General features: G+C 37.4%; 2 protein-coding genes across 4 annotated transcripts; one reads left to right on the forward strand and one right to left on the reverse strand.

Moving 5' to 3' along the window:
- Window positions 1–1564: 1564 nt before the first annotated feature.
- tecra (trans-2,3-enoyl-CoA reductase a) lies at window positions 1565–18760 on the reverse strand. Of its 2 annotated transcripts, XM_077211787.1 has the most exons (12): window positions 18701–18760; window positions 14889–15086; window positions 14266–14317; window positions 14096–14140; window positions 12840–12943; window positions 6717–6832; window positions 6389–6494; window positions 4685–4757; window positions 4548–4591; window positions 4412–4469; window positions 4230–4318; window positions 1565–2109 (listed from the first exon to the last, which is right to left on the reverse strand). In XM_077211787.1, exons 2-12 carry the CDS (start codon window positions 15054–15056, stop codon window positions 1936–1938), a joined length of 1029 nt encoding a protein of 342 aa, XP_077067902.1. In that variant the 5' UTR covers window positions 15057–15086; window positions 18701–18760; the 3' UTR covers window positions 1565–1935. The 2 variants fall into 2 exon arrangements, with proteins under 2 accessions (XP_077067902.1, XP_077067901.1); XM_077211786.1 differs by lacking the exon at window positions 18701–18760 and having other exon boundaries at window positions 12840–12940; window positions 14889–15191.
- Window positions 18761–19976: 1216 nt separating this feature from the next.
- Window positions 19977–27448, forward strand: dnajb1a (DnaJ heat shock protein family (Hsp40) member B1a). 2 transcript variants are annotated; one of them, XM_077211791.1, is made up of 4 exons: window positions 20007–20555; window positions 22794–22888; window positions 22988–23553; window positions 25185–27448. In XM_077211791.1, exons 3-4 carry the CDS (start codon window positions 23056–23058, stop codon window positions 25413–25415), a joined length of 729 nt encoding a protein of 242 aa, XP_077067906.1. In that variant the 5' UTR covers window positions 20007–20555; window positions 22794–22888; window positions 22988–23055; the 3' UTR covers window positions 25416–27448. The 2 variants fall into 2 exon arrangements, with proteins under 2 accessions (XP_077067905.1, XP_077067906.1); XM_077211790.1 differs by lacking the exon at window positions 22794–22888 and having other exon boundaries at window positions 19977–20555.
- The last annotated feature ends 352 nt before the right edge of the window (window positions 27449–27800 follow it).

The raw sequence follows: 27800 nt of genomic DNA on the forward strand, positions 1-27800 counted from the left end.
TTACAAGTTGTAATCTCGTAATTACGGGAATTGCGACATGGCATAAAAACCTAAATCACTCGATTTACAACAAATTCATGTGGTTTTGCCTCAACCGAGGATGTGATTGGATAACTGAACTAACTAGCAGACCAATCCGCATCACAGCATCTGAAATGTTAGTTTGATCGTTCTGAAATGCCTGAGTCAAAGTCTGTCATGGTTTAGTTCCCTCCCTGAAGCGTCTCACATGATTGCGTTGCCAAAAATCAGGCGTGTGAATGCAAGATAACATGACGTGTTTATTGGGTTTCGTCTGCGTGGTCTGAGGCGCAAGTCATTTATGATAGAGGAAAAAAGAGCCTCCGTTTCTTCACCCGATTGCAGCAACTTTCATTTTTATTACAGATATTTTATGCCAATTTCCCAGGAAGTGACAATTTTGCTCTTGAACACAAGGGATGGAAACACTGCTTTATTTGTGAATGTTTTATGCGACATTCCAATTTTGCACACAAGTTAAATTTCCATCTTTGGATGGATGCTTTGATTCCAGCCCTGCACAGCAAATTAATTTACTGTGAGAGAAGCGTTTATATTGGATAAAATAGCTGGTGAGAAAGCATAGTTGATTGTGATTCAGGTGGCCGAATCTCTCATAAACAAGTCCAGGTCACAATTCAGCCTAAAGTCAAAATAAAAAAGTAAGAAATTACACTACTGTTCAAATTGGGGTCAGTAAGATTCTTAAAAAAAAAAAAAAAAAAAAATTAACACTTTTATTCAACAATGATGCATTAAATTGTTAAAAAGTAAAAAGAAAAGACATTATGTTGTAAAAAAAATTGTTCTTTAGAACCTTATATTAATCAAAGAATCCTAAAAAAAATGCATTAACAAAAATATTGCGCAGATTAACTGTTTTCTACACATTTCAATCAGAAATGTTTCTATTGAGCATCAAATCATCATATTAGAATGATTTCTGAAGGATCATGTGACACTGAAGACTGGAATAATGATGCTGAAAATTCAGCTTTGATCACAAGAATAAATTACATTTTAAAATGTTTTAAAATAGAAAACAGTTGTTTTAAATTGCAATAATATTTCACAATATTACAGTTTTTACTGTATTTTTTATCAAATAACTACAGCCTTGGTGAATATAAGAGGCTTACTGACCACCAAAAACTTACCACAAACTTTTGAACGGTAGTATATAATTTGCTTTAAAAAATGAGTGAGATGATTAAGATGTTTTGGATTATTGCCATTATTTTAATAACAGTTAAGCACCCCCTAAAGAACCTAAATGGTCTTAACAAAGAGGCTTCACTTTTAAAGCAAAATATGCGTTTCTTTGAAATATACCCCTGACATGTTCATCAGATTCACCCAGGTAATGTAAGCCGATCTGATAAAGGTTTCCCATAAATTCACACAGTCAAAAAAAAAAGCAATAGCCTAAAATTGTTGCCACGTCAGATGCATTGCTTGGAAATACATCAGTCAAGTGAGGTGATATATATCTGCTACATGCAAGTGAATCAAGTCATTTCTGAAGAATGAATCGAGTCTTATATTTGCCTCAAGAATAAAGCACAGAACTGTCTTTAATTCACATCATGGCTTCTCACCACAGACAAAAACAGTCTCTTTGGATTTCTAGGTTGTAGTACTTTGTCTGCTAATTGTTTGCGTTCCTATACATTTGCACAATTTTCTGCAATCATGTATAAGAACAATAAAATATTTTTTTTAATTTATGATTATTAAAATAGAGCAACTTTACTTGATATAAATACAACATTACAGTGTCTCATAATTTACTGCATTTATTTCATACAATAATATATATTAAGACTTGCTGTATATGTATAAACTAGCAAAATACTGATTTATATTTGTAAAAAACAAAAATATTCTTGATATTTTCCGTGGTGTGTTTTCCTGCTATAGGATGAAAGGTAGGATTGGGGAGCGCAGTGTGGGATACTCTTTGAACTCCTTCAGGTAGCTGCGATGCTTTCCTTTGGCCCAAATTGTCATCTGTATGAATCCCACCACAGTGAAGAACAACACGGGCACACACTGGGTCATCAGTGTGAATCCAATCCAGGAGCCCAGCTACAGGAGTACAGTAACCACAGCTTCAGGGACTGTTATGAACTCTGTGTGACCAGTAGAGGTCAACATTTCATTATTTGTAATGGGTTGTTCACACGGCAGGACACGTTCTTGTCAAGGTGGTCTATAGTGTGGCAGGGATGATGTATTTTTGTCGGGACAAAAGCTAAAAGGAGTTATTTTATTTAAGAGTTATTTATTTATTTATTTGTTTTTAAAGAGTATTTTAGCACTTCCGGATGAATCGACCTGAAATTAATGGGTTTTTTGAATTGGGTTTTTGGTTAAATGCATGAAATAAGGTCTGTGGTGATTTTTGACGTTTTTCCCGCCCCTTTTTCAGTGCTGCGCTTGTTGTGTACTATCGAAGTTATGTTATGTACAACCCTCATGTTGTTCCAACCCCGTAAGACCTTCGTTCATCTTCGGAACACGAATTAAGATATTTTTGATGAAATCTGAGAGCTGTCTCACTCGTCCATAGGCTGCTAGGTAATTCATTCTGCCGGCCCAGAAAAGTTTGTAAAGACATCGTTAAAATAGTCCAAGTGACTACAGTGGCTCAATCTTAAGTTTATCAAGCGACGAGAAATACTTTTTGTGCGCAAAACCCCCCCAAAATAACAACTTTATTCAACTATTCATTTTCTTCACAGTGGGCCTCTGACGCGAGTTCACGAGAGCGCCACGACGCATATGCGAGAACTGAGAAGATGACGCTCACGATCATTTGATGGGAAAATGTGAAAGGTAAGCCATTCATTTTGCAGCATCGGTAAGGCACTTTTAGCTTTTCTCGTTGGTTTCTAACGATTCGGGCATCCAGGAAATGCACACTTTAGAACCATTTTAACCACTACATCGAGACCCATCTGCGTCATCTACTCAGTTCCCGCGCATGCGTCCTGGCACTCTCGTGAACTCACGTCAGAGGCTCACAAAGAAGAAAATGAATAAATGAATGAAGTTGTTATTTTTATTTTTTTATTTTTTGCGCACAAAAAGTATTCTCGATGCTTGATAAACTTAAGGTTGAGCCACTGTAGTCACCTGGACTATTTTAACGATGTCTTTACAGCTCTCAGATTTCATCAAAAATATCTTGATTTGTGTTCCAAAGAAGGTCTTACGGGGTTGGAACAACATGAGGGTGAGTAAATACTGACAGAATTTTCATTGTTGGGTGAACTATCCCTTTAATGAAGGTAAGATCTTACGGATTTATGAATGAATCGCCTGTTTTAAAATCTTAGCAGTCTACTGACATTTGTTATGACATCCGCTTCAAACATTAGAATGCTCATGATAACTTTCGTTAAGTCTTCAATAAATAAATCCTCTTCACCAGCTAATTACTCCTCAACAGCATTGCCATTTTATACAGAGCTACAATTCAACCCGCAAACTTAAAAAAATCAACCCGTGGCATGCGTGTAAAAGTAGGCCGACTCTGCACGAAAACGGGAGACTTGGCAACACTGCCCTACGCTTTCAAAGTACTTAAATATTCTAATATATATGCATATTTAGCAATAAAATAAAATTTTATTGTTTTTATACATATAAAACAACTAATTTACAAATGTTGATTATACTTCCCAATCATTTTCAATTTAATTATGCCATTTGCAATGCTTCATGGGAACCCGTTAAGTACACAGTCTTAAACATTTGTATTTTTGTCTTATTTTCAAATACGTTTTTGCTTTAAATCAAAGTTTGTAGTGTTGTTATTCACCTCGTAGCTGATTGTCTTGGTTCGAGGCTTATAATGCTTTAACAAATAATTTTGTATTAAAAAATGGGGGAAAAAACGCAGCTGAAAAAGTGGGCGGGGACTAATGCACTCTAGCCTACGTTTCGCTATTTACTTCTGGCGACTGCATTTAGGCTTCAAAATTCATAAAAGTTGTGTTCATTTGTGAATATTATCGTGATGACTGAAACGTGTACGGATCATAAACTCATTTTCAAAAGCAAATGGAAAAATCCTATTGGTTTTTTGTCGAGGGAACCCGGGAGATGCTTAAATTACAGCTTGATCTACAAAAACAGATCATCACTGCCGGCGCTCGGTAATACATGGAATCACTCACACTGCAGTCACTCATGGGTCTCACCTCATAAGTGTAGTTTGGGCATGAAACAAGTGCAAATATCCATGTAAAGGGATTCTTGGTTGGATAAGGAATCTTCTTAACCTTCGTGCCTTTATAGAAAAAAAAAAATACAATTGAATGCAATATATTAACAAAACCATGGTGGCTGATTTGGGATTTGGGATTTATTCTGTAGCTTTTACCAGATAGTTTGAGATTACGCAGAGCCATGTGAATCGACAAGCTGCCCAGTTGACAGAACTGCAAAAAGCACAAATCAGAAACTGAAGAACGCTGATAAGACAGATATTGCAGAAGGAGGCAGTGCAAAGTGCTTACTAGAAAGATCCCCAGCGCTGCCTTCACCTGCCTCTCCCCATAATCTGCATGTAAACAGACTGACTTTAAAGACAGCAGTTCAGAGTACAGTAATAATCTGAATGACAAACAGCAGAGTTGAGTGATGTATTACATACATGGTGGCGTGTAGAGAGGGTGATTGATGTAATAAGCCATCCATGCAGCAGAGCACCAGTAATAGGAGCCGTTCTGTTGAAGAAACAACTGCAATGTGATTTACAGACTCCCTGTTTAAAAAAAAAAAAAGTTTTATTGATATTCATTTAAATTACTGGCATTCTTTTTTTTATTTTGCTCCGCTCCAGGAGGGCCACAGTCCTGCAGATTTTACTTACAACCCTGCTCCATCACACATCCCAGACAGCAACATACTGTCGAATCCACTTGTACATAGAATCCACGTGTACCAGATGTGGGCCGGATCTGGGCCGACACTATGGTGCTGTCTGAGATACCTGTACTGAAGTTTTCAAATAAGCCTGAAAGACTTGATCCGCTGGATCAGGTGCGTTTATTTAGGGTTGAAGCTAAACTCTGAAGGACCAGGGCCCTGCAGGAACTGCGTTGATGGGTAACTAAAGACGGGTAACAACATTGTCAAAACGATCCCCATTCAATGACTAAAAGCGTTGTATTATTCATGCCAGGCCAGTAGTTGGCGATGTCATTTTGTAACGAAACACTATGCGCCGATAGACTGAACACATGCGACTGACACCACCATTTTCACAAATTTGTGTTTTTGTAGTTTACATGGAGATGATAACGGTATCGGTTTCAAAAACCTGCACTCTGAAACCTGTTTTCACAAGTTTGCTTTTTCAGCCCCCTCAAAACGCTGTTGTCGCTGTCATGCAAGCGTCCCCTAAAACTATAATTTTGTTGTTTATGTAACACCCTGACATAGAATACCTAGACCCCAGAAAACTGTTTGTTGAGTGCATTTTTCTTTCCTGTGCTGGTGCATTTTATAATTAAACAGGAAGTTGAGGGTTAATCGCCATGATTGCATTTGATTTTGCCACAAGTGCAGAATGAGTCATCAATATTCTTGGTTTGTTTTCCTGGAAGTGAAGGTCTGTGTGTGTCTTTTTAAAGTTTATCTGTCACATTTTGGAGTACACTGGCAAATAGATGAACTCAAATTTCAAGTCGTTTTGATTTTATGCGGCCTTTAAACCGAGCTTGTAAAAACAATACATGCATCATTCTTTTTGGAATTAAACAAGGAAACAGTCTGTAGAAATATATTCAAATATGTTTCACTTGAATCAAAACATACACTACCATTCAAAACTTTTATTCTGTAAAAATGCATTAAATTTGATCAAAAGTAACAGCGAAGACTTTCACATTGTTAAAAGATTTCTGTTTCAAATAAATGATGTGTTTTGAGCTGTTTATTCAACAAAGTATCCTGAACAAAGTATCAGTTTCCACATAAAATATGAAGCAGCACAACTATTTCCAACACCGATAATAATAATAAATAATGTTTCTTGAGCAGCAAACCATCATATTATAATGATTTCTGAAGGATCATGTGACACTAAAGACACAAAAGTAATGATGCTAAAAATGTAGCTTTACCATCAAATGACACTAAAATAAAATAAATAAAATAATAGTTAACACTTATTTTAAATTGTAATATTTCTCAAAATAACTTTTATTTTTATTTTTGATCAAATAAATGCAGCCTTGATAAACATAAAAGACTTCTTTCAAAAACATGACCCCAAACCACTGAATGATAGTGTATGTAAACATAAATAACACTGAAACACACACACACACACACAACTGTGATGCATCCTCACTTTGAAAATGTTGCGCATCGGCATGGTGCCATGGGAGAAGCGGTGGACGAACAACGTCTCCAAGATTCGCTTCCCATAGTGGAAGGAGTGACACATACAGGCTATACTGTGGAGAACAGACAGAAACTGGGTTTAATGTCAGGTTATCAAATAAAAGTTTATTCCAGAGAGACATCAATCAAATTGCTTAACCTAATTCCCAAAATACACTTGTGGTTCAGTATGGTTGACCAGTAGGTCAGCTGTTAGAAGATACTGTCCCCACTGTCCATGGCCTGAATCCAGCAGTAAAATCACATCTGAGGGCAATGGGCTTCACGATACTTACTGCACAACCAAATGCTTACTGGCGGTGAACTCATACTTGGGAGTGTAGATTAAGGGGAGTCGAAAATAAAACAGCAGGTATATGACAAGTGGTCCAATGCACTCGATTAGGAACACCTGCAAAACACACAATGATAAAGTCAACATAAAACAGTGAACGCCCATTTTAATTAAACGATATTCAGAAGGAAAAATGTAGATCAGGAGGATTTGTTCTTGTCCACTGACTGGATGGTGAAAACTGGGTTACAAAAATTCAAATGAACAGAAATGAACGGTTTTACTCATATTGAGTAAAAATACACGACGTGAACATCAAAATGCAATGAACTGAACAGCAAATGAGCAAATAAAGCAGTAACAAATTAAAATTTAGTTTAAAAAACAGTAAATGGGGAAAAAAATCAAACTGGGAACAATAATTGCTGGTCTCATCTCATACAGTGTTGTTTATGAGTCAGTGCACTGCAGGTGTTTATGAGTCAGTGCACTGCAGGCATGGTAGATGGCATGACTTCTGCAGACACGGTTGGAGCAGGCTTGATTTTTTGTGCGCGTGTGGTGAGCATGACAATTTTGCATTCTGCATGCTTTTTACATTGTTGGAAGTGTGCCACTTTATTTCTGTCTATGTGTGTTCTGTTGTTTCTGATTTTGATGATGAATTTTGTCCATTTACCATGAGTGTGACTCTTTTTTTTCACACTAACATAAAAACAGATATCATTCCAATTTTTATTTTTTTATTTTTTGTCAGATCCAGAAATTGTTGAGGGCCGTAGAAAGTTTCATACCATTTGGACAAAGAGAACGTTTTTTTTTTGTTTTTTTTTAGCAAAAGTTATTTGCAAAAAGACCCTGAAGGCCGAAAAAGAGTTAAGGCTTTAAAAATGTCTTAAATTGGAGCAGCAAGTCTTGAATTCAATATCATGGCATTAAATTAGGGCCCTAACAAAGAAACTCAGTTTACTTACTGCGGTAAAAAAATCTAAATGTTGAGTTTTTAAATGTATAGCATATGATCACAGGAGTCTGTAACATCACAGGAGTATTGTCTTCCTGAAAACCATTACAATTGAAAATCGACAGTTTTCATACATAGGCTACTGATTTCATACGACAGTTCAAAGTAGTTACATTTTAGATGCAAAATTCACGCAATATTGACTGTTTTTGTTATATTTCAGCATTGAAAATAGTTCCAAACAAAGATCACAGCAGAACCATCGCGCATCTCACAGTCAACGCGTTTCATTACTGAACGAATCATTTGAATGAATGGCTCAATCATTAAGGCGGCCAATTGCCGTCACCTAGGCTACTGGCGGTTTGGGTTCATGTTTTATAATTTTTTCCCAACATTTCTAATTTGTATTTTCAATTTTTTTTAAAAAACAATATCATAACATTGTTTAATGCATACATTATCATTAAATATGATTAGAAAAAAATATAGGGTAGCCTAAATTATAGGGTAAATAACACAAAAATGCAGATTTAAAAATGTCAAAGATGATAGAACACTGATGAGAATATTGCTTCAGAATAAATTGAATAAAGTGAATGACAGAGTTACTTGTCCGAAAGGACAAGCTCATGACAAAGCTTAATGTCAAGCCCTGCGTCTGTACACTTCAAAGAGATAGTTCACCCAAAAATGAGTCATCATTAACTCACCCTCATGTGTTTAAATAGTTCACCCAAAAACGGAAAAATCAGAATTGAAATAAAATGGAATTTGAGAAAAAATAAAACAGCTCTAAAAAATGATCTTGTATTAAACGTTTAATACATTTTTGGATGCAATTTAATTTAACCATGAAAACGGAATAAAACTAGAAAACAAAAAATAAATTAAACAGATTTAATTGGGCCCTAAATTAAATTGCATGTGCTGCAAAAAATAAAAGGAATATCTTCCTCAGGATTTTTGTTTTCTTATATTTATACAAAATGTATAAAAATGAAGTCTTGTTTTCTGAGAAATTTCACAAAATTAAGTGAATTAATGCATGAAACAAGAAAAAGTATCTGTCAATGGGTATGACAATTACTTTTTCATTTGAATTAAGTTGATTTTTCTGAATCCATTGCCAGATATTTGTTCGTGTTTTAATCATAGAAAGACTCACAAGATTTCTTATCTTGTCATTTTGCTTCTCAAGTAGATGTATATTGATTTAAGAATCTTTTAGATATTTTCACTGGAAAACATCTGAAAAAGAACACTTTTTTTTGCCGTGTGATCAGAAGTAAAAGTTATTTCCATATTCTAGTGTTTGGGAGCAGAGCTATTCAATCTTTAAGCTATTTTTGTGTATAATTAATTATAAAGTAATGGAGATCTGTTGGAAATTGTATTTTCAAACTTTGAAGTGTTGCTAATACAACTCATTGAGTGCTTCCTAGACATTTATATTTAGAGTTGTTTATGTTGACGTATTATGTTCCCTTTAATTTAATTCCTTAAATTTTCTTTAACTGGTCTTAAAAAGGTCTTAAATGGACCTTCATAAAACCTGCAGAAACCCTGGTTTAGACCCTAAATATGTGATTTATATATAAACAAAGCACCTATTTGAAAATTTGCTTTAAAGATTTCGGAGATGTGTAAGCTCCGGGCCGTCAGCGTCGGTTCATGTACCTGCCAAGAACATCTTTATATCAACCAGTCCTTATGGAATTTGCGGCTGGCTCTTCTGCACGTCCTGATTTTGCAGAGTTAGAGGCGTTCCTGGGTCAACATATTTTGTTGATCCTGGATGGAACAACATTCCTGTCTGAAAATGTAATCCTGACCATATCTCTGCTCATAAACCTAACCCTACCCATAAGTTATCCCTGAAATCAGAAGGAAATTATAGATGAATAACACTGATGTTGAAGCACCTAAACCCTGTTTGTACGCCTAAACTTGACATAAACTGTAGACTTGTCCCTTAAATCTGATTGATTAATTGGAATGTTGTTCCAGGATCAACAAAGATGTTGATCCAGGAACATGTACTTGGTAAAATTAAATACAAGATAAGAATAAAACTAAGAATAAACAGTTATATCAATGAAAAACCATATGAGAGCCATCACAGAGAATTCTGAGAATGTCAATTTATGTTTTACTGTAAATTATAATAAGTTGTTCTTTTTCACTCCCAAAAACTGTACATTTAACAGTGTTTTACAGTAAAATTACATCTAATGTGAAATTAGATCTATTACAGTTTTTCACTGTATCGACTTTTTACAGTGTAGCCTATGCCTCCCATGTGCTGACATCATCCTGCCCCGTATGAGTCAGGACAGGGGTAGGCTGCACGTGCAGAAGGTGAACGGGAGGCGAACGGGATCAACACCTGCAGGGAAACGGTGCCAGAGAGATTACATGTTCTAAGAAACAGGATTGATTACTGGGGAGGTGAGAGAAAACTGAACCAGGGGACTGTGCACATACCTTACACAACCACTGAGCTGGCTTTTACATGAGCTGGACAGATACAAACAAACCTTTCACCTTCTAACATGCCAGTGAGAGATTAGAAAAAGATCATAATGCTGAATCTAAATTCTGATTGGATGAGCCACGTTCAAAGCCATTGTAAAATGCTAATTGCGCAGCTGTGAAGGCACATTATTAATGTTCCTCTTCTGCTGTCATTTACTCATTCTCATGTTTTAAAGCCTCTATGACTTTCTGTCGTACACAAAATAAGTTATTAAGCAGAATGTTTAAGCTGCTTGAAGATTGTAAATTCAGTTCCTCACACGATGAACAATTTTGTTACTAAGAAGAACTTTTGTGTTGACAAAATTTTTATTTTCTATTTTGGCTCAACTTTTGATTCAAATTAAATCATTTTCCACCTTGAGTATGAGCTCCATATTCTCCTATAGCTATAACATATTATATGATTATATAACATATATATTTTTTTTTTGCAATATTTTGACTAAAGGTTTATTAAACTGTTCCATTTAAAAATGTAATTTTTCGAACTATTATTTCATATGCCAGGATTTACAGGGTTAATAATGTCAATCCTATTATTTTTTTTACAAAACAGTTTAAAAATGAGCTTTCAGGATATCTTCTGTTTTATGGAATAGTTTGTATCATCTTGTTTTCCTTTGTTCTGTTCCTGTTTCCTTTGTTTTTCCACGTTCCTTCTCTTTGTCTGTTGCCATGCTTACCGATTATGTTGCACGTCTGTTTCATTATTTGTCCTTATCTTGTGTAAGATCAGAACTGAGTTAAGTTCTGTCTGAGCCCAAGCCAGTCGCAGAGTCTGACCTGGTGCAAAAACCGGCAGCATTGTCTGTCCCTGTGGGAATTTTAGTGGAGATTTGACGCCATTGAGTGGAGTGTTTCCTGCCACAGATGAGTGTTTGCTGTGTCCGGTCTCCGCTGGTTCCACCCAGTCTCTTGTCTCCTTCGTTGCCGCTGGTTCCACCCAGCCTCCCTCTCCCTCTTATTCTGCCACCTCCCTCCAGCTCCTAACCTTCGTCTCTGCTTGCTTCCTTCAGCTCCTCGGCTCTGCCTTTGGTAGCTATGCCATGCTCCTCGGCTCCACCTTGGGCTTCCTTTCTCCAGCCCCGCCTTGGTGTAAGGATACCCTGGCTCCAACTCAGGCCTCCGAGCACAAAACTACACATCAGCCTGTTGACCCATTGGCTCCACCCCTCCTCATCTCCACTGTAGACTGTCATCCCACTAGCTCCGGCGGGCTACCTTTTCCCTCCGGAGAGACGTCACCTGGTTTCACCACGGGCTTCTAGGCCTCCAGCTGCGCCTCAGCCTTTGACCCTTTTGGCTTCACCAGGCTTTGGCTTTCCTCAAGCTCCACCATTATCCTCTGTCGCTCTGGTTCCACCACGGTCTTCTGAGTCCCCATCTCTGCCTTGGACCCACAAGCCATCGGCTCCGCCTTGGCCTTCCAGACCAGCGGTGTCCCCCTTTGTCTTTGCTCTTCGGCTCCGCCCTAGTCTCCATCTATGTCGGCAGTCCCCTTGGTTCCGCCGGACGGTCTCAGAAGACCGTGGTGGAACCAGAGTGACAGAGGATAATGGTGGAGCTTGAAGCCGAGCCTATTGAGTTGTATTATATATTTCATATACTACAGCCTTTTTGAAAATGTGTTTTTGTGTGTCTTATTATTGCAACAGGTACAGTGTATCCTAAGTTATCTTATAGTGTTATTTATATTGTAGTTATATTGTAGTAAATTTGCCATAGACTTGTAAATATATATTTTCTTGTTTGTATTGTAATGCTTTTTTTTACATCTTGGCCAGGGGACTACAGATGAAAAATAGCCTTTTGGCTAATTCTGGCTTTTTTAACCATGTTTGTTCATGCGTTTTATGAAATTGCACTGTCCCCTTTTAAATAAACCAATAAATCAAATCAAATCAAATTCACTGCTGAGGCTCTTATTCCATCTGTTGCGTTTTGAGCATTTGTCCTTATGACTTGACTTGGAAGCTCCCTGGCTTCTCCCTCCATCGTCCACCCTTGGACTCTTCCTCCTGCTCCCTTCTAACAACCTTTTTCTGTTTTTCTCCCTCCTCCCACCACTACAGTGTAGTTTCTGTTTACGGTGCCAAGGGGAGCCTTACAGGAGGTGGGAGTTATGTCAGGTTTGTTCTGTTTTATAGACTTTTAGTCCACCTTGTTTTCCTGTTTTCTGTTCCTGTATCCTTTGTTCCCAAGAGTCTCAGACTTCATTTGTTGCCCTGCTTACCAATTATGTTGCACACCTGTTTCTTGTTGAGTTTGTCATTACCTTGTGTAAGCCTTGAGTTTAGTTCTGTCGATTGTCCTGTATTGTCTGTAAGTTGAAGCCAAAGCTGTTATGTTTTTGTACTCCTGTGATTCCTGTTTTGGATTATATTTGTTTTGTTTAATAATAAAGTTAAACAGCTGATATTAAGATGTACCTCTCCCTGCTCCTTCATCTTCGTCTGCCTATCTTAACCTGACAGCAACATTGTCATTACAGCAGAAATACCTAAATATTTTATGGGGCCTTTGAATATTTTCTTGGAGTCCAAACAGGTTGAGAATGAGAAACACTGCTGTATGTGATTGTACTTCAGTTGTTGTTTGTGTGTTAGTCAGATCACTCACAGTTCCCCAGGTCATCTGGGATCCCAGGTCTTTAAAGTAGAAGGTTGCAGTGGTTCCCACGGGGAGCTCCTGCAGGATATCCTCATCTCTTAAAGGTTTTCCTTCTGAAACAATAAGCGCATTGCTTTATTTAAGAGACCAACAATTAACTTATATTTTAACATATGAATATAGTGAGATCCCCCCCAGCACGATATCGTTTATCGACGATCTCACAGGCTGACGATAGGACGATATGAAAATGGAGCATATCGCCCAACACTAATTGACAACTGCACTTACTTACAGGTGTGAGTCTCGAAATGTCCCGTTCACACAGCAACTTACAGTAGCATCTCGAATACTGCCTGTGTGAACGTGCAATGGGAGTCAAACCTGTATTCTCTTACCAGTAACCGTGACCAAAGTAATATCAAAGATGGCAAAGTCCATAAAACTAAATCAAAGAAGGCAACGTCCATTAAACTAAAAAAGTTTTATCGATTTTGATATGACAAGTGTCCAATCGAGCCGCGAGTTCATCAATCAGATCTCTATGAACCGACAGCAGTGTTTATATCTGGGTGGAGGCCGGAGCATGAGTAGCGTGTAGCACACACAACTGACGGACAGCTAGTTGTCCAGTCCAGTCCAATTCACATGGAACATGGTTTTCTGATAATGCGGTTGTGAATCCTGAACTTTTATGGTTGTGAGTTCGATTATAGAATGGGGCTTTCACTCCTGTAAATAAGTTAACTGTGTGTAAACGTAACCGTATTAAGGACTCAAATACAGGACTGACAACTGTATTCTGTTGCCGTGTAAAAGTGACCTATATGTAGTCAGTTCTCCTCTTCACACTGATGTAGTTCATCCCATTAATTATGAACATGATCCTATGCCCTGATAGCACACAAATATCTTAGAGACGTCTATTTGATGTCTGCATTTTAAGATGTTTATCAGATGTATTTACACTGCACTTTATTACACTTTTTTTTATTTTCATTATGAACACTACTTTTCAATATTCATTTTGAACACTACTGAAATTTGAAAACTATTAAACATTTTTTGTGAAATGTTTTAAAATAAAATAATAAATGTTACGATGCATGCCACTTGTTTCGATATTGTTATATAATGAAACGATAATTTGTTTCTAATTTCAGTTGTAGGGCTAATTCACACATTTTGTCGGATTTTTTAAAGTAGGCCTAATTTAAAGTGTCCAAATACATTTTAAAGAACCGTTATAAAGCAGATGTACTCACTTGGGTCCAGGCATAAAGACTGTCTGGCAGGATACCATTGTGGATCTGTGGAAATTGAAGCCTGACATGTAAGACTTTGCTAAACCTCTATTTCAATGTCATCAACTTATCAGTAGAAAGCTATTTAAAGAAAGGCTTTGCGTTTTCATAGCTCCTTTATCACAACTTACTTGATTTGTGGAACAGAGACTTAATGTCCAAAATAGTAGCTGTTGGCTCAACCTGCAGAAAGATAGACATGCTGCTAAACATCTAGGACATAATAACAGCAACATTCAGTTTTTCACTTATAAAGCATATATATATATATATATATATATATATATATATATATATATATATATATATATTCTTAACTACTGCAATTTTCCTCCTCACGCCGTCATAAATCAGGTTTACTCTATTCTCGACATGCATGTCTAAGCAATGGATCTCACACAGGAATCCCTGGAAGCTCGGAGGACATGATCATATTCCAAAAGCAACATGACTAATGCAAAATCTGACCGATAGTGACTACCTTATTACTACAAAGTTACAGCATGAGCATAAGTTGTGCTCTAATTACTGTTGGCTGTAGTGATCTGTCATTAATAACAGCTGATGATTGCAGATGATTTCTTTACTTCTCTGACTGTATTATGTTCAGCCTGAGAGTCGCAATCTAAGCACAATACTATTTTTAAATAAATGCAACAACGACACGACAGTCCTGACACTGTTTGCAAGTAACTGTCGGTCATTTGTATGGTATTTAAGCTTGAAAAACCCCAAAACACTAAAAAGCACATACCTTATCCAGGAGCAGTAGTTTTTCCCGGGTTTTGACATGAAGTATCTCCACCTCAAAGTAAACAATTCGTCTCGCTTTTTTCGGAGGTTTTGGCCTGGGTTTAGAGGGAGCAGGAGCTGCTGCGCCATCACTCTTTGCTCCTTTTGCCTCTAAAGCTAACGTATCCATGACCTCCTCAAACTTTCTGCACGCTGAATCCTGTGTTTAGTCCGTAGTTCAAAGGTCTGTCACATCCCACATATCACTCATAAGTCCTCACGTTCTTCATAACAAATCCAAAACCCAACTCAAGTTCCTCTCTTTTGAACGACTGCAGTGCAGACAGAGAGGAGCGACAGAGAACGAGTGCAGTGTGATTGAAATATGTCCCACCTCTTAACACCTGAGGGGTGGCCATCACAACCACTCATCTGAAGACGAAATATGAGACTCCCAAGACATAATCCATGGCTTTTCATGAAGCTAAATTTGACAGCAGGAAGCCCCGTGACCTTGTGGGACTCAGGCCAGTTCGGTAGGACGTGGCTCGTACCTACACAGCGCCTACTCAGGGTTAGGCAAGCGTGCATCTCTACAGCTGGGGATATTAATACATTTGCATTGCAAGCAGTGTCATGCAATGAATCTATTTGAGTTTGTCCATGGATACATCAGAGATTGGACTTGGCTTCAATAAATAAGCCACTTCTCTAGTCCCTAGTGGTTCACACTTTGGGTTTGGGCAAGTCACTGCCGTACACAACTTATTTGTGTCTGTCAGCCGTAAGCAGATCAGACAAACATACTGAGAGGCAAAGTGTCTTGAGTTATCCGGTATATTTACAAGGGCAGTTATAGTTATAGTTTCCATCACCTGTTCTTGGGCTTTGAGGAATGTACGGGAATGTACAGAACAGTGTTATTTTAGTATCATTGAGATCATTGAGGGTTTTTATTTTTCCTCCATAATTTTTTGTTTTTGTCATTTTTAGTATTTTTTATTGATTTTTATTAGTTAAAATTAGAAATTTAGCTGAAATTAAATAAAGTTTTTTAAATGTTATTTTATTTTTATTTCAGTTTTATTTCTCATTCTAATAACACTATTTTTATTTCTATATGTATTATGGTACAGGACAGCAGATTATATTTAGTTTGATTTATATTCTTTTTTATTTTTAAATCACAGAATATAAATTCAAATCATGAAAGAGTTTATTTCAATGAGAAAAGGGGTATGTTTACACAACGACGATGTACTAAAAACGAGAAATTTCTTCCTTTGCTTTTTCCGCGTAGACGACAACGCTGTCGAAATGATCCCCGTTCACACGGATCTGTGAAAACAACTAAAAACGCTGTATTATTCATGCCAGGCCAGTAGTTGGCGACATCACTATGTAAAAAAACACTACGCGCCTGTAAAGTGCATAGACATGATATCTATGGTAAAGTGTGTTACATGATTATGACATCACCGCTTTCACAAATTCACATGTTAACACTGAGACGATAAGAGTATCGTTTTCAAAAACTTGCACTTTAAAACCAGATTTGAAAAGTTTGCGTTTTCAGGTCCCAAAAACGCTGTTGACGTCTAAATGAACGACCAAAAAGCATAAAAAGTTTTTAGTTGAAAAATTCGACAACGTGTAATGTTTTTAAACCTTTGATTTTGAGTTGAATTCAGTGGAATGTGAAAATCACAAATATTAAAATGCAAAGAAAAGTAATTTTTAGGAAGTATATTCATTGAGAAAGCTCTGAAATCAATTTGCAAGGAAATGTACACATGCTCAGATGAAATGAAATGATGTCTCTCTCAGATAAGTTTAGCTATGTGTGCAGACAGCCTATATTTGTTTGCCTACTTTAACTGCTGCTTGAATGATCATGGTGTGCTGACCGAGCACACATGGAATCAAACAAGAGCTCAGATTACGTTTGACCACATCATTTTGCTTTGCAGTTCTACTGCGTACTTGTCTAGACATGAAATGAGAAAAATTGTACACCACTCTTGGTCTGTTTCCACATTTCAAAGCTGATTTAGAACATATACATTTTCAGAACAACATGTTATCATGACACCTCATTTCAGTGTTTAGTCTAACGCAGCGTCTGTCATGCTGCAAGCTCTTTAGTGGTTCATAACATGGTGTGGAAACATGGTAGTACCCTGATATTTTTTGACATACCTTGGAATGCCATTCTCTAGTATAGGCCTATGTATTACTATTTGATACCTTCGCAAAATTGCTCTTTTTTTTAAGGATTGTGAGACTGAGTTCTAGCTATGTTTGGTATAGCATGCTAATACAGCACGATATACTATTTCTGTAGTATAAGTACTGTATGTACTGTGTTTTCCTTGTACAAAAGCTAATATCCATATGATATATATACATAAATATATATATATATAGTATAGCCTATATATAAACAGGCAAAATTTGTAAAAAGATTACAACTGGATGCTAATGTGATCTAATGGGATAAATAAAAACTGGATTCATTATTTTACTACCTTTTTACTTTAACACCTTTTTACACAAATCATACAACATAATAAGGCCATGTGTAGCATGAACCTACTATATCAACCCTTACAACAACAAAAAAGTTTATTCAAGTGTGCTACAGTATTAGTATACTTCTTTTAGACTAAAAATAAGAAAGCAAACTTTAAGTCTATCCTATAGATGTATATAAAGAAATATTATTTATATACAGTGCTTAACAAATTTATTAGACCACCTCTCATAATAAAGAGAAAACAAAAATATTTTAGGAATCTGTCAAAAACTTGTTTAAAACTAGGCTAACAATTTTATTGTCATTAATTAGGCAAATAACAAACTGAAACAACTAAATAGCCTTTATTCACACATAAAAAAAAACAAAAAATGTATACCTGTTTGTATGGCGTCCTTTGGCCTTGATAACAGCTTGCATTCTTGCTAGCATTGTTTTTATGTACTTTTCCACTGTCTCTGTTATTGACTTCCAAATCATTTCAAGTTGTTCCCAAAGACTTGCTTTTGATGAAACTTTTGTGCGATCTATCTTTGAATCCACTTAATCCCAAATTTGTTCAATAGAATTCAAGTCCGGACTTTGACGTGGCCAACTACAGCTTACTGGTGGATTAGCCATACAGAAACATATGAAAATGATTTTGGTAGTCACCAATAACGCTTAGGTTAGGGCAGGCCCGCCGACAGGGGAGGACAAACGGGTCTGTTGTCTTGATTATCTTGTCCAGGGCCCAGGCAAGACTGTCAGCTGGCCTGGGTTAGGGCAGCTGTGACACAAACCTTACACGGAGGTCTATGTCTAATAAATTTGTTGTAGCCTAGGCCTACTTCTCAGAAATATAGCCTACTTAAAGTATACTTGACTTGTAACGTTACAGAAGTATTTACCTATACTTGTAGGCTACTCGACGCATACTTAAATTTAAGTATTCTAAGAATGCTTGTAGTTGTGTTTACTCATTTGTATGTAAAATTATTATTTTACTGTACTAAAGCGCTCACATACTCGTTTCTCTGTAAAACAATATGCTACTGCCGTTAGTTTAAAATGTGCTTTCCGTGTCGGATGTCTGTTTTTGTTTTGGTCTGTAGACTCCGTCCACTGCCAATTTACCCAATAGTGTTTCGACACTCTTGGTTGCCAGTTGGCGGAAAACACAGCGTATTGTAGCAATGGAAGCCGTCAGAGATCGCATAGCCTCTACAAGACCTAAAAATCCTAGGCTTCCTTCTAAAAAGCTCTATGTCCAGAGTAGAGGCCTATTAAAAAACGGATAAATCAACTCATCAACTTACAGTGTCTCTCCTCCATTCTCCATTGCGCTCGTTCCTGTTGCTTAACTTCTCAAACTGGCAACCCAGCGTGAGCGTCGAGTCTGAGGAGAAGGGGTGGGAGAAACAACCATCCAATATTTAAAATGTGGACCGCAGTACCCCTTTCAACCGCTAGCTGTCAATATTACTTCAAATACTTTTTCCCCACATAGTTTTATATTGATTTATTAGAATGTTCCTAATTCTGAGTATGTGAATTATTGTGTAGTCCACTGGTAGTGTACTTATGAATTTACTTCAAATCTACTTAGAGTAGGCTACACTTATTTCAAGTTGCCTATAAATATTTATGCCTAAATAGGACAATATTAGCCTAGTATCCTCAAAGAGCAAAAATAATATATAAATAGAAAACCACGATGTTATTCACTTAAAGAAAACTTACAAGTATACTTGCAGTATAAAACTACAAAACTAGTAGTTTACTGATATACTTCAAATTGTAGCTACTTTCATAAACTAAAAATGTGCTAGGCTACTGTGAAATATCTTGCAGTAAACGAAAAACTTATTTGCAAACTATAGGTGTGCACTCAAAGCGTATAGGCTACTGTAAAAAGTATATTTAAAAGTTTACTTATATAGACTAATAAGTGGACAAATTTAGTCCCAAGTAGTATTGATATAGTACACTTATTGCCTAAAACAAAGTATGGCTTATAGTGCATTGATAGGCTACTAACTAAATGGAGTATAGGCTACTTAAAATATACTCGAAATGTACTTAAGTAGGCTTATACCTAATAAAATGGACTTGGAGTATACTTATTTTTGTAGGGGAATTTTTTTTTATTACTTAGTTTTAATCATTCCCAGGATACGATTTTTGTAGGCTACATAAAAGTTCGGTTATAGTTAAAATGATCATTCTTGATATCAGAAATGGAATTTGTACGAGTACGATTTTTGATATAAAAAAATTACATTTCCACATTGTTCATATCAAGAATTTGTGTTTGTAGCCTACTAGTGTAAATGTATTCCTGATATCAAGAATGATCAATGTTGATATAAAAAAAATCATAAATGATTAAAAGTCAAATTAGCTTGCCATAACCTTTTTTTTTACTTCCTGTTTAAAAAATATGAACAATATCGTGTGTACAGTACAATATTTAGTAATAAGTGCGGTAGCATTCATTACTAGCTTACTGTCAGTAGAGTTTCTATACTCACTTGCTGCTGAAGTCTGTTTGCAGTGAACACTCCTCTCCACACGAGGCGCTCGTTCAGTCGCAGCATCAGCATCTGCAGCACCAGCGAGCAAGTCGTTTTCTCGGACTTTCTGCGGACGGCGACGTTGACAACTTCACTACAGTGTGTGAGCCGGGAACACTGTGTGATATTAAAGTTTTATATCGACTCAAGTTAAATTTCTCGTGAAAATGGGCACATATTTCGGAGATGCGGCAGCGGCTGTGTGCGATAAATGAGGATTTGGATAAATAACTTGCGGACAGTTTGATGAACTCCATCCGCGCGCTTCATGTTCGATAGGACAGGAGGAGGATCATTGAAAATTAATCAAATCTTTCGATATTTGGAGAATTTCTACATATGGAAGCAGGTAGTTGAATGTTAGAGGAGTTTTAGTCCAGTGTTGTGATGGGTAAAGATTATTACAGGGTCCTGGGCATAGAGAAGGGCGCCTCTGATGAAGAGATCAAGAAAGCCTACAGAAAACAAGCTTTAAGATTTCATCCCGACAAAAACAAAGCAGCCGGAGCAGAAGATAAATTCAAAGAGATCGCCGAGGCTTATGATGTCCTGAGCGATTCCAAGAAGAAAGACATCTATGACAGATATGGAGAGGATGGTAAGAGCCGTCTTTGTCCCACAATAGATTGATATGTAGATAGACAGATAGTCCTTACAAAGTACTGTGATCATTTTAGATAGTAATAATATGGTTCTTTGATATATTTGGTACTGAATTATTACCGTGGTATTTATCTAAAAGCAGTGCCATGGCATAGATAGATAGATAGATAGATAGGCAGACGAATGGATGGATGGATAGACACACACAGATAGATACAGAGACAAATTGGCAGATAGATAGATAGTAGATTGACAGGCAGATATAAAGACAAACAATTGACAGACAGATAGATAGACAAATTGACAGACAGGCAAACAGACACAGACAGATAGATAGATAGAGAGGCAGACAGATGGATGGATAGACACATACACAGATAGATACACAGACAAATTGGCAGATAGATAGACAGGCAGATTTCAATACAAATTGACAGAAAAATTGGCATACAGATAAATAGAGATAGACAGATACACACACAGACAAATTGACAGATAGATAGATAGATAGATAAATAGACAGATTAAAGCCTACACAGAAAAATTGATAGATAAATAGATATCCCTTAAAAATGTGCTGTGATGGTTCCATGGTACAACTTTTAGTTCTTTTTCAAAGTTAAATTGACAAAGTACAGACACACACACACACACACACACACACACACACACACACACACACACAGATGCTATTATCTCATGAGGGAAACTGTAGTGCAGCAGCAGTCACAGCATTGTTGTGGACATTAATAAATCCTAAAAGGAAAAAGTCACACATTATATTGTTTAGGCCTCTTATTAGAGGTGTTTGATTGTATTTATTGCCATTTGTCATTTGCTGTGAGATTTGTTTCTGCTCTTCTTTGGTACTCTAAAGGCCCGATATACTGACGCCGAAGTTCTTTGTCGCTCTAGGGTGAAAAGAAATTTGAAAACGCGGAGAAACAGTAGCGAGTAGCCTATACTGTTTGACTTTGCATACATTCATGCGCTGCCCTCGTTTCTATGACTGGGGTTTCTATGACTGCTGTCACTTTAAGAGCTGCACGTATCCAATATAATGTTACCCGCGCACCTTCTTTCTCAACTGTTTACTCCACTTAAGACATAACCAACTGTGTTTAGGTGAATACTCACCAAAATGGGCATTTTGACATAATTTGTGTGTATTTGGCCATATGAGCTGTGGAAGAGAACTGAATTGGGGATTTTCGGCACAGGTTTGCGAGGATTTATGCGTAATTTGAATCATTCCCACAGGTCTCGCGCTTCGAAAGCGCAAACATTTATTTACTTTAGCATGTAGGCTGTGAGGAAATGAATCCATGGAGATTATAAGATTAATAATAATGTCATTAAAGTCTTGCCAATTTAAACATTTAAGCCATTTTAAACAATTCGGTACTCGCGCAGTCTCTGAGAGATAGTTTTCTCTGCACACGTATAGGCTATAGGCCGCCTCACAAACATCTCGCAAATAACAAAACTGAGTTCTTTTTTGAGGTTTATTGGCGATTATCCTCGTAAACACAGTCGGTTGAGAGAAAACGCGTGTGTAACCGCATAATGGATCCAGCCTAATATGTGTCTGTTATTGTTGATAAAACAACAAAAGAGTTCTTTAATTGTAAGGAATCCGGATTAATAGCCTATGTATTTAATTTATACACGACTAAAAGACTATTCAGCGTTATTTTACATTTAATTACTTTATTCAGTTTCTGTTGTATTTCTGTACCTGGATACTAATGTTACAACTACCCAAAAACTTTTCTCTTTATTTAATTTGTATCTTTATTCTACTGTAGCCTATTTATTTGTGCTACTTTTTTAATTCTATTCAAAGATTGAAATCAAGCTTCCTTATGTTGTGTGTAAACATTGTACCCCATTTTAAAAACAAAAAATACAGTGAGTGAGCAAACATTTAGGTGAGATAAATGTAATTTTAAAAAAATGTATGAAATATGCTCCCACACACACAGCTCCCTCCTCAAATGAAAAAAGTCCCCCCTGCATCGTGCAGCCCTTGTTTTGGCCAAATTTAGTTTGAAGTGACGTCACACACATTGGTTCTTTGATTTCACTCAAAGTATATCGGGGCCTTAAGTGTGGCATGCATGGACTCAGTGAGCACCCTCAGTAGTGCATACACTTAAGCTTTAGCTTCTCTGAGTGAAGCCTGATGACCTTTGGTGACCGTTTGAGTTTTCTCTGAATGTTGCAAACACAGGAGCATGTAATGTGGAATCGGCGAGGGACTTAATGAAAGCGGCTCTGAACTCCAGATTAAGAATTCAAACTGTACAGTGTGACTGGATCATTCCTGTGAGCTGGTTCTGCTCTTTCTATACACAGTATGCTGTTTTTATATTTCCCCTCAATATTGACTCGCTGTTTACCACAAACCATTTGTTTTTTCCGCAGGGCTCAAAGGACATGCCGGAGGTGGCCCCAACGGCCCCAGCTATACTTTTCATGGTGATCCTCACGCCATGTTTGCAGAGTTCTTTGGTGGCCGTAGCCCGTTTGATCAGTTTTTTGCATCCGCTGGCGGTGTAGATGATGACATGGACATTGACAACCCCTTTGCAGCCTTCGGAATGGGAGGAATGGGCGGATTTCCCAGATCCTTCAAGTCTCGGGCAGGCGGTCCGCACAGGCCCCGAGAAAAGAAGAAGGATCCGCCAGTAGTGCACGAGCTCAAAGTGAGCCTGGAGGAAGTGTTCTCTGGTTGCACCAAGAAGATGAAGATCTCTCGCAAGAGGCTGAACCCGGACGGCCGCACCATGCGCACTGAAGACAAGATCCTCACCGTGGACATCAAACGTGGCTGGAAGGAGGGGACCAAGATTACCTTTCCCAAAGAGGGAGACGAGACGCCGACCAACATTCCCGCCGACATAGTGTTTGTGGTCAAGGACAAGACTCACCCTGTTTTTCGGAGGGATGGCTCTGACATCGTCTACCCTGCAAAGATATCCCTCCGAGAGGTGAGTGTCTAGTGTCTGCTGCTGAGATAAAGTTACTTAACGTCCAGTAATATACACCAGTGAACTTCTGTTAAGCTTATTAAAAGTGTTTGAGTACAGTAAAGAGATTTATTAACCAATCTTTTAGAAACAGAATTATTTACTAGAATTCCTATCATAAAGTAAATCTTTATGTAAAAGTAAAGTAAAAAAATGTGTGTAGTATGGGGGGGAGGGTCTAGTTGCAATTTTTTTACATTTCGAAAACGTAGCTTTTTTTTTTGTGTGTGGAGCATAGGGCTGCACGATATTGCTAAAAATTGATTTAAAAAAATGAGATTGCGATATTTTATTTTTCTGCGATATAAAAACAATTTCACCAAATGACTTGAATAGCTCTATTTGGAAAGAATGAATCATTCTAGAATGACTGGGGTGATTTTGTCATCACTTGAAACATTTCATCACTGGATAGATTTTTTTTTTGTTTATTGAAAGTGTGGTTTATGTCATCTGAATGTGTGGAACGCTTTTTAGAGAAGATAAGACAAAGTTATTTTAGCACAATTCACAACCAGCGGTAGTTCAGGAAAAAAAAATGTTTTTCTGTCTTCGGACCTTTTACCATCGTGTATTCTCAAAGATAATCAGTCAACTCAATTCATTAATATGTGCGAGGCAGGGAGAGCTGTCTCTCTCTCTCCCTCTCTCTCTCTCTCTCTCTCTCTCTCTCTCTCTCTCTCTCTCTCTCTCTCTCTCTCTCTCTCTCTCTCTCTCTCTCTCTCTCTCTCTCTCTCTCTCTCTCTCTCTCTCTCCTTGTTCTCAGTTAAACAAGCGCAGCAGTTAGTCATCTACATCACTTATATCACTCACCGGTCAAATAAGGCTTTGGTGGGACAAAAATACGCTTTAGTAAGGCTTACAGAAAACAGCGCGCAAGTTCCAGTCTTCTTACGCTTGATGTTAAAACTGACAGGACTTGCAAATTGATAAACTCTCACTCTATGATGGTTAAACTTTTCAATTAATCCACGAATCACAAGGATTACGGCCCTTGCTGGCCCGTAGCCTACTGATCATGAATCACGGATCAACTGCGATCCCTATACTTGACATCGCACATCCTGCGATGTGACTATCGTGGATACGCACAGCGCGATATCGATGCTAAAACGATACATCGTGCAGCCCTAGTGGAGCAGTATTTACTATGAATCGAGCCGCTCTGAGACACTGAAAAGACCAGATCATGAGCTGCTCACATGTAAACACACACAGTGCCGCGCTTCACTATTAAACATGCAGAACAGCAGATATATATTTGTGGAATTAAATTGCAGCCATTGCTATTTGATAATCAGACCAAGCCATATTGGGATTTTGGTTTTATTTGGATTAATTGTGAAGCCCTTGGATAAACAAGGTTCAGTTAACATTAGTTTATACATTAGCCATCCTGAACAAAGAATGAGCTATGACAGCATTTATTAATCTAGGTTAATGTTAATTTCTACGCTTTATTTACTATTTCAGGTTGATGTATTGTAAATGAATGAGAAAAGTAGATTTAAAAGAAGAGGAGTGAAGGCAAAAGTTAATCTTGTTTATCTTTGTCTTTTCTTTTCTCCCTCTTTCTTTTTCACTCTTTCCAGGCTCTATGCGGCTGCACCATCAACGCTCCCACCTTGGACGGCAGAACTGTCACAGTGACGTCACGTGACGTCATCAAGCCTGGTATGAAGAAGAGGATAGTGGGAGAAGGACTGCCTCTGTCCAAATGTCCTGAAAAGAAAGGAGACATGGTGCTCGAGTTCTTAGTGAAATTTCCGGACAAGTTGGGACAGAGAGCTCGTGAAGATCTGGTTCAGATCCTACCACCTTGATCATTGCGACCTCTGGAGGAGAGAGACTCCCTGATCAGATCCTGTGATCGGGCCCTTTTGATTTCATATAGATTATTGCACCTGAAAGCATCAGTGATAAATGTACAAATAAGTCAAGTTCAGAGAAACACGATAGAGCTCCAGTGTATTATTTATATCTCCTGGTATCGCAATGCACTTTTACAAAACACAGTGATATGTTTTTTAAATTGATTTAGTGACTTTCGCACAATTTGCAGTACCCTAAAAGTAAATGCGCCGTCATCCTCCTGTTTACTTCTTCAGGTTTCTTTCCCCTTGGATTTGTTTATTTTCTTTTATTAAAAACGTATTCCAATTTTAGACTCTGAGCAGTAAACATAAAAAAAAAACCATCACCTCTGAACATTAGGGTTTTATATATTTTTAAGGACCTCAAATAGTAATTCTAAAACTGTGTGTGAGATTGTGACTTGGGTGTGAAATCCCAATGAGGGGGCTGCTGGGAGTTTTGAATTGAGTGGGCTGTGGGCCCAATGGCTCTCGAGCATTTTCACTGTGCTTCCAGAGCATGTTAAGGTGCGGTCACGTTTACCAGCGCTTGGCAGAATTTTCAAGGTTGAAAATCCAGTCATTCCAATAAGAATCCGTGCGTTTGGGAGTTTCGCATTAGGGCAAAAAAGTTCCCCAAGAAGATTTCACTCATGTTCATGTTTGGTCAATGACCATTTTTCACATGAAATTTAAATTTAAAGTATAGTCACATTTACCAAATTTAGGTGTAATTTTGTGAGCAATGCCAAAGACAGTAATAAAAAACGTGGACACACCTTGTCAAAATGTCCCAGAAATGACCGTTGACATCTTGCACTGATGATATCATTTGGAGCCAGTGTCTGCATAGTAGTGATAGTGAGGTGGAGCCATGTATCGTGCTCCCACAGACTCAATCGCAAGCACAGCCGTCAATCAATGTCAGTGACATTACATCTTTAACATACATCAGCATGAACTAAGAACTTCCTAAAATTACAGAAACAATCTTTGGAAAAATGCCTTTTTTTTTAAGTGTAATTGGATTTTTTTAGTTTGACTCATGTCCCATTCGATTACATGGCGAGGGTGGGGTTTATGACCTATACTGCAGCCAGCCACCAGGAGGCGATAGAAATGTTTTGGCTTCAGGATGTTTGCGGCATACTTGTTCAAGGCAGCGAATTTGCATGGCTAAGTTGAACCCGTGGGGAAATCGCAATTGTGTGGATTCCTATTGGAATGCCTCGATTTTTTCGTGGCTGTGACCGCACCTTTACACTGCAGGTAACACTCACCTTCTCCTGCTAGGAGTGACCCATGATGGGTTACTGTGATCTTCATGTCACCACTGTGATCTTGAGCACTTAATTGTTCCATTGAAACCATCCCATCTCTAGTTTTTTTTTTTTTATTATTACATTTTTTTTATTGCTGTGTTTTTGTTTCAGGCTTAAAATGCCTGATTGTAGCGTTAATTATGTACTTAATGGGTAATATTTTTAGTGGTGCAAAAATGACACACTCTAGCTTTCTACATTTGTATTTGCTAACCGGTATTCATTTGTGTGAAATTAGTTACAAAACACCATAAAACATTAATTACAATTACACCTGTTGCTAGCAATAAATGTAGCTTTAAAATCATATTCTGTCATGGCCCTGAAAACACAGTATCTGTTATTTTAATACACTTATTGAGATGATGGTTTTATAGATAAAATTGGATATTGCATCTTAGAACTGCCATTACCACAAGTACTTTTTTTAAAGGAATAACAGTATTGTGCTGAGACGAGGGCACATATGCACACAGTTTAAAGTACCTCGCACACTATTCCTGCATCAACAGCATGCTATTTAAAATTCACAATAAATACAGTTAAGGAATATGTGTTTTTCTGTAAAAAAAACCCAACTACTTTATATTGCTGTTTTTTAGTGGTATGCCTGACAACCCTTTATCATATGCGTAATTGTTTTTATTTCATGCAATTAAAGGCTGTCTTGCTGTCTTGCAAGTGCTGTCTCGTAATAAGTCTGTTACTGGACTGTATATGTTCCACTCTCATGGATAAGTATTGTTGTTTGCTCTAGAAAGGTTACGAGTAAAAATGTTAAAAGTATTGGAACATTTATTATGATTTTTTTCTAGTTTTCCTCTGCTCTAAATTATTTAAAGGACCCGTTTACATCCTTTTTATTATAAATGCACGCTGCAGTTTTGTTTTCTTTCACTTTAAATGCTCGTGCCCTTTAAAGTCAGGTGACTGGTTGTCATCATGTTGCTAACTGCTATGGTTGTTATCAGGATGCATTAAATTAATCAAAAGTGTATATAAAGCAATGTTACAAATGCATTCTATTTCTATA

This window comes from Siphateles boraxobius, unplaced genomic scaffold (genome assembly GCF_051911475.1).
Source record: "Siphateles boraxobius isolate OS27281-9 unplaced genomic scaffold, OSU_SipBor_1 66, whole genome shotgun sequence".
Classification (NCBI taxonomy): Eukaryota; Metazoa; Chordata; class Actinopteri; order Cypriniformes; family Leuciscidae; genus Siphateles; species Siphateles boraxobius.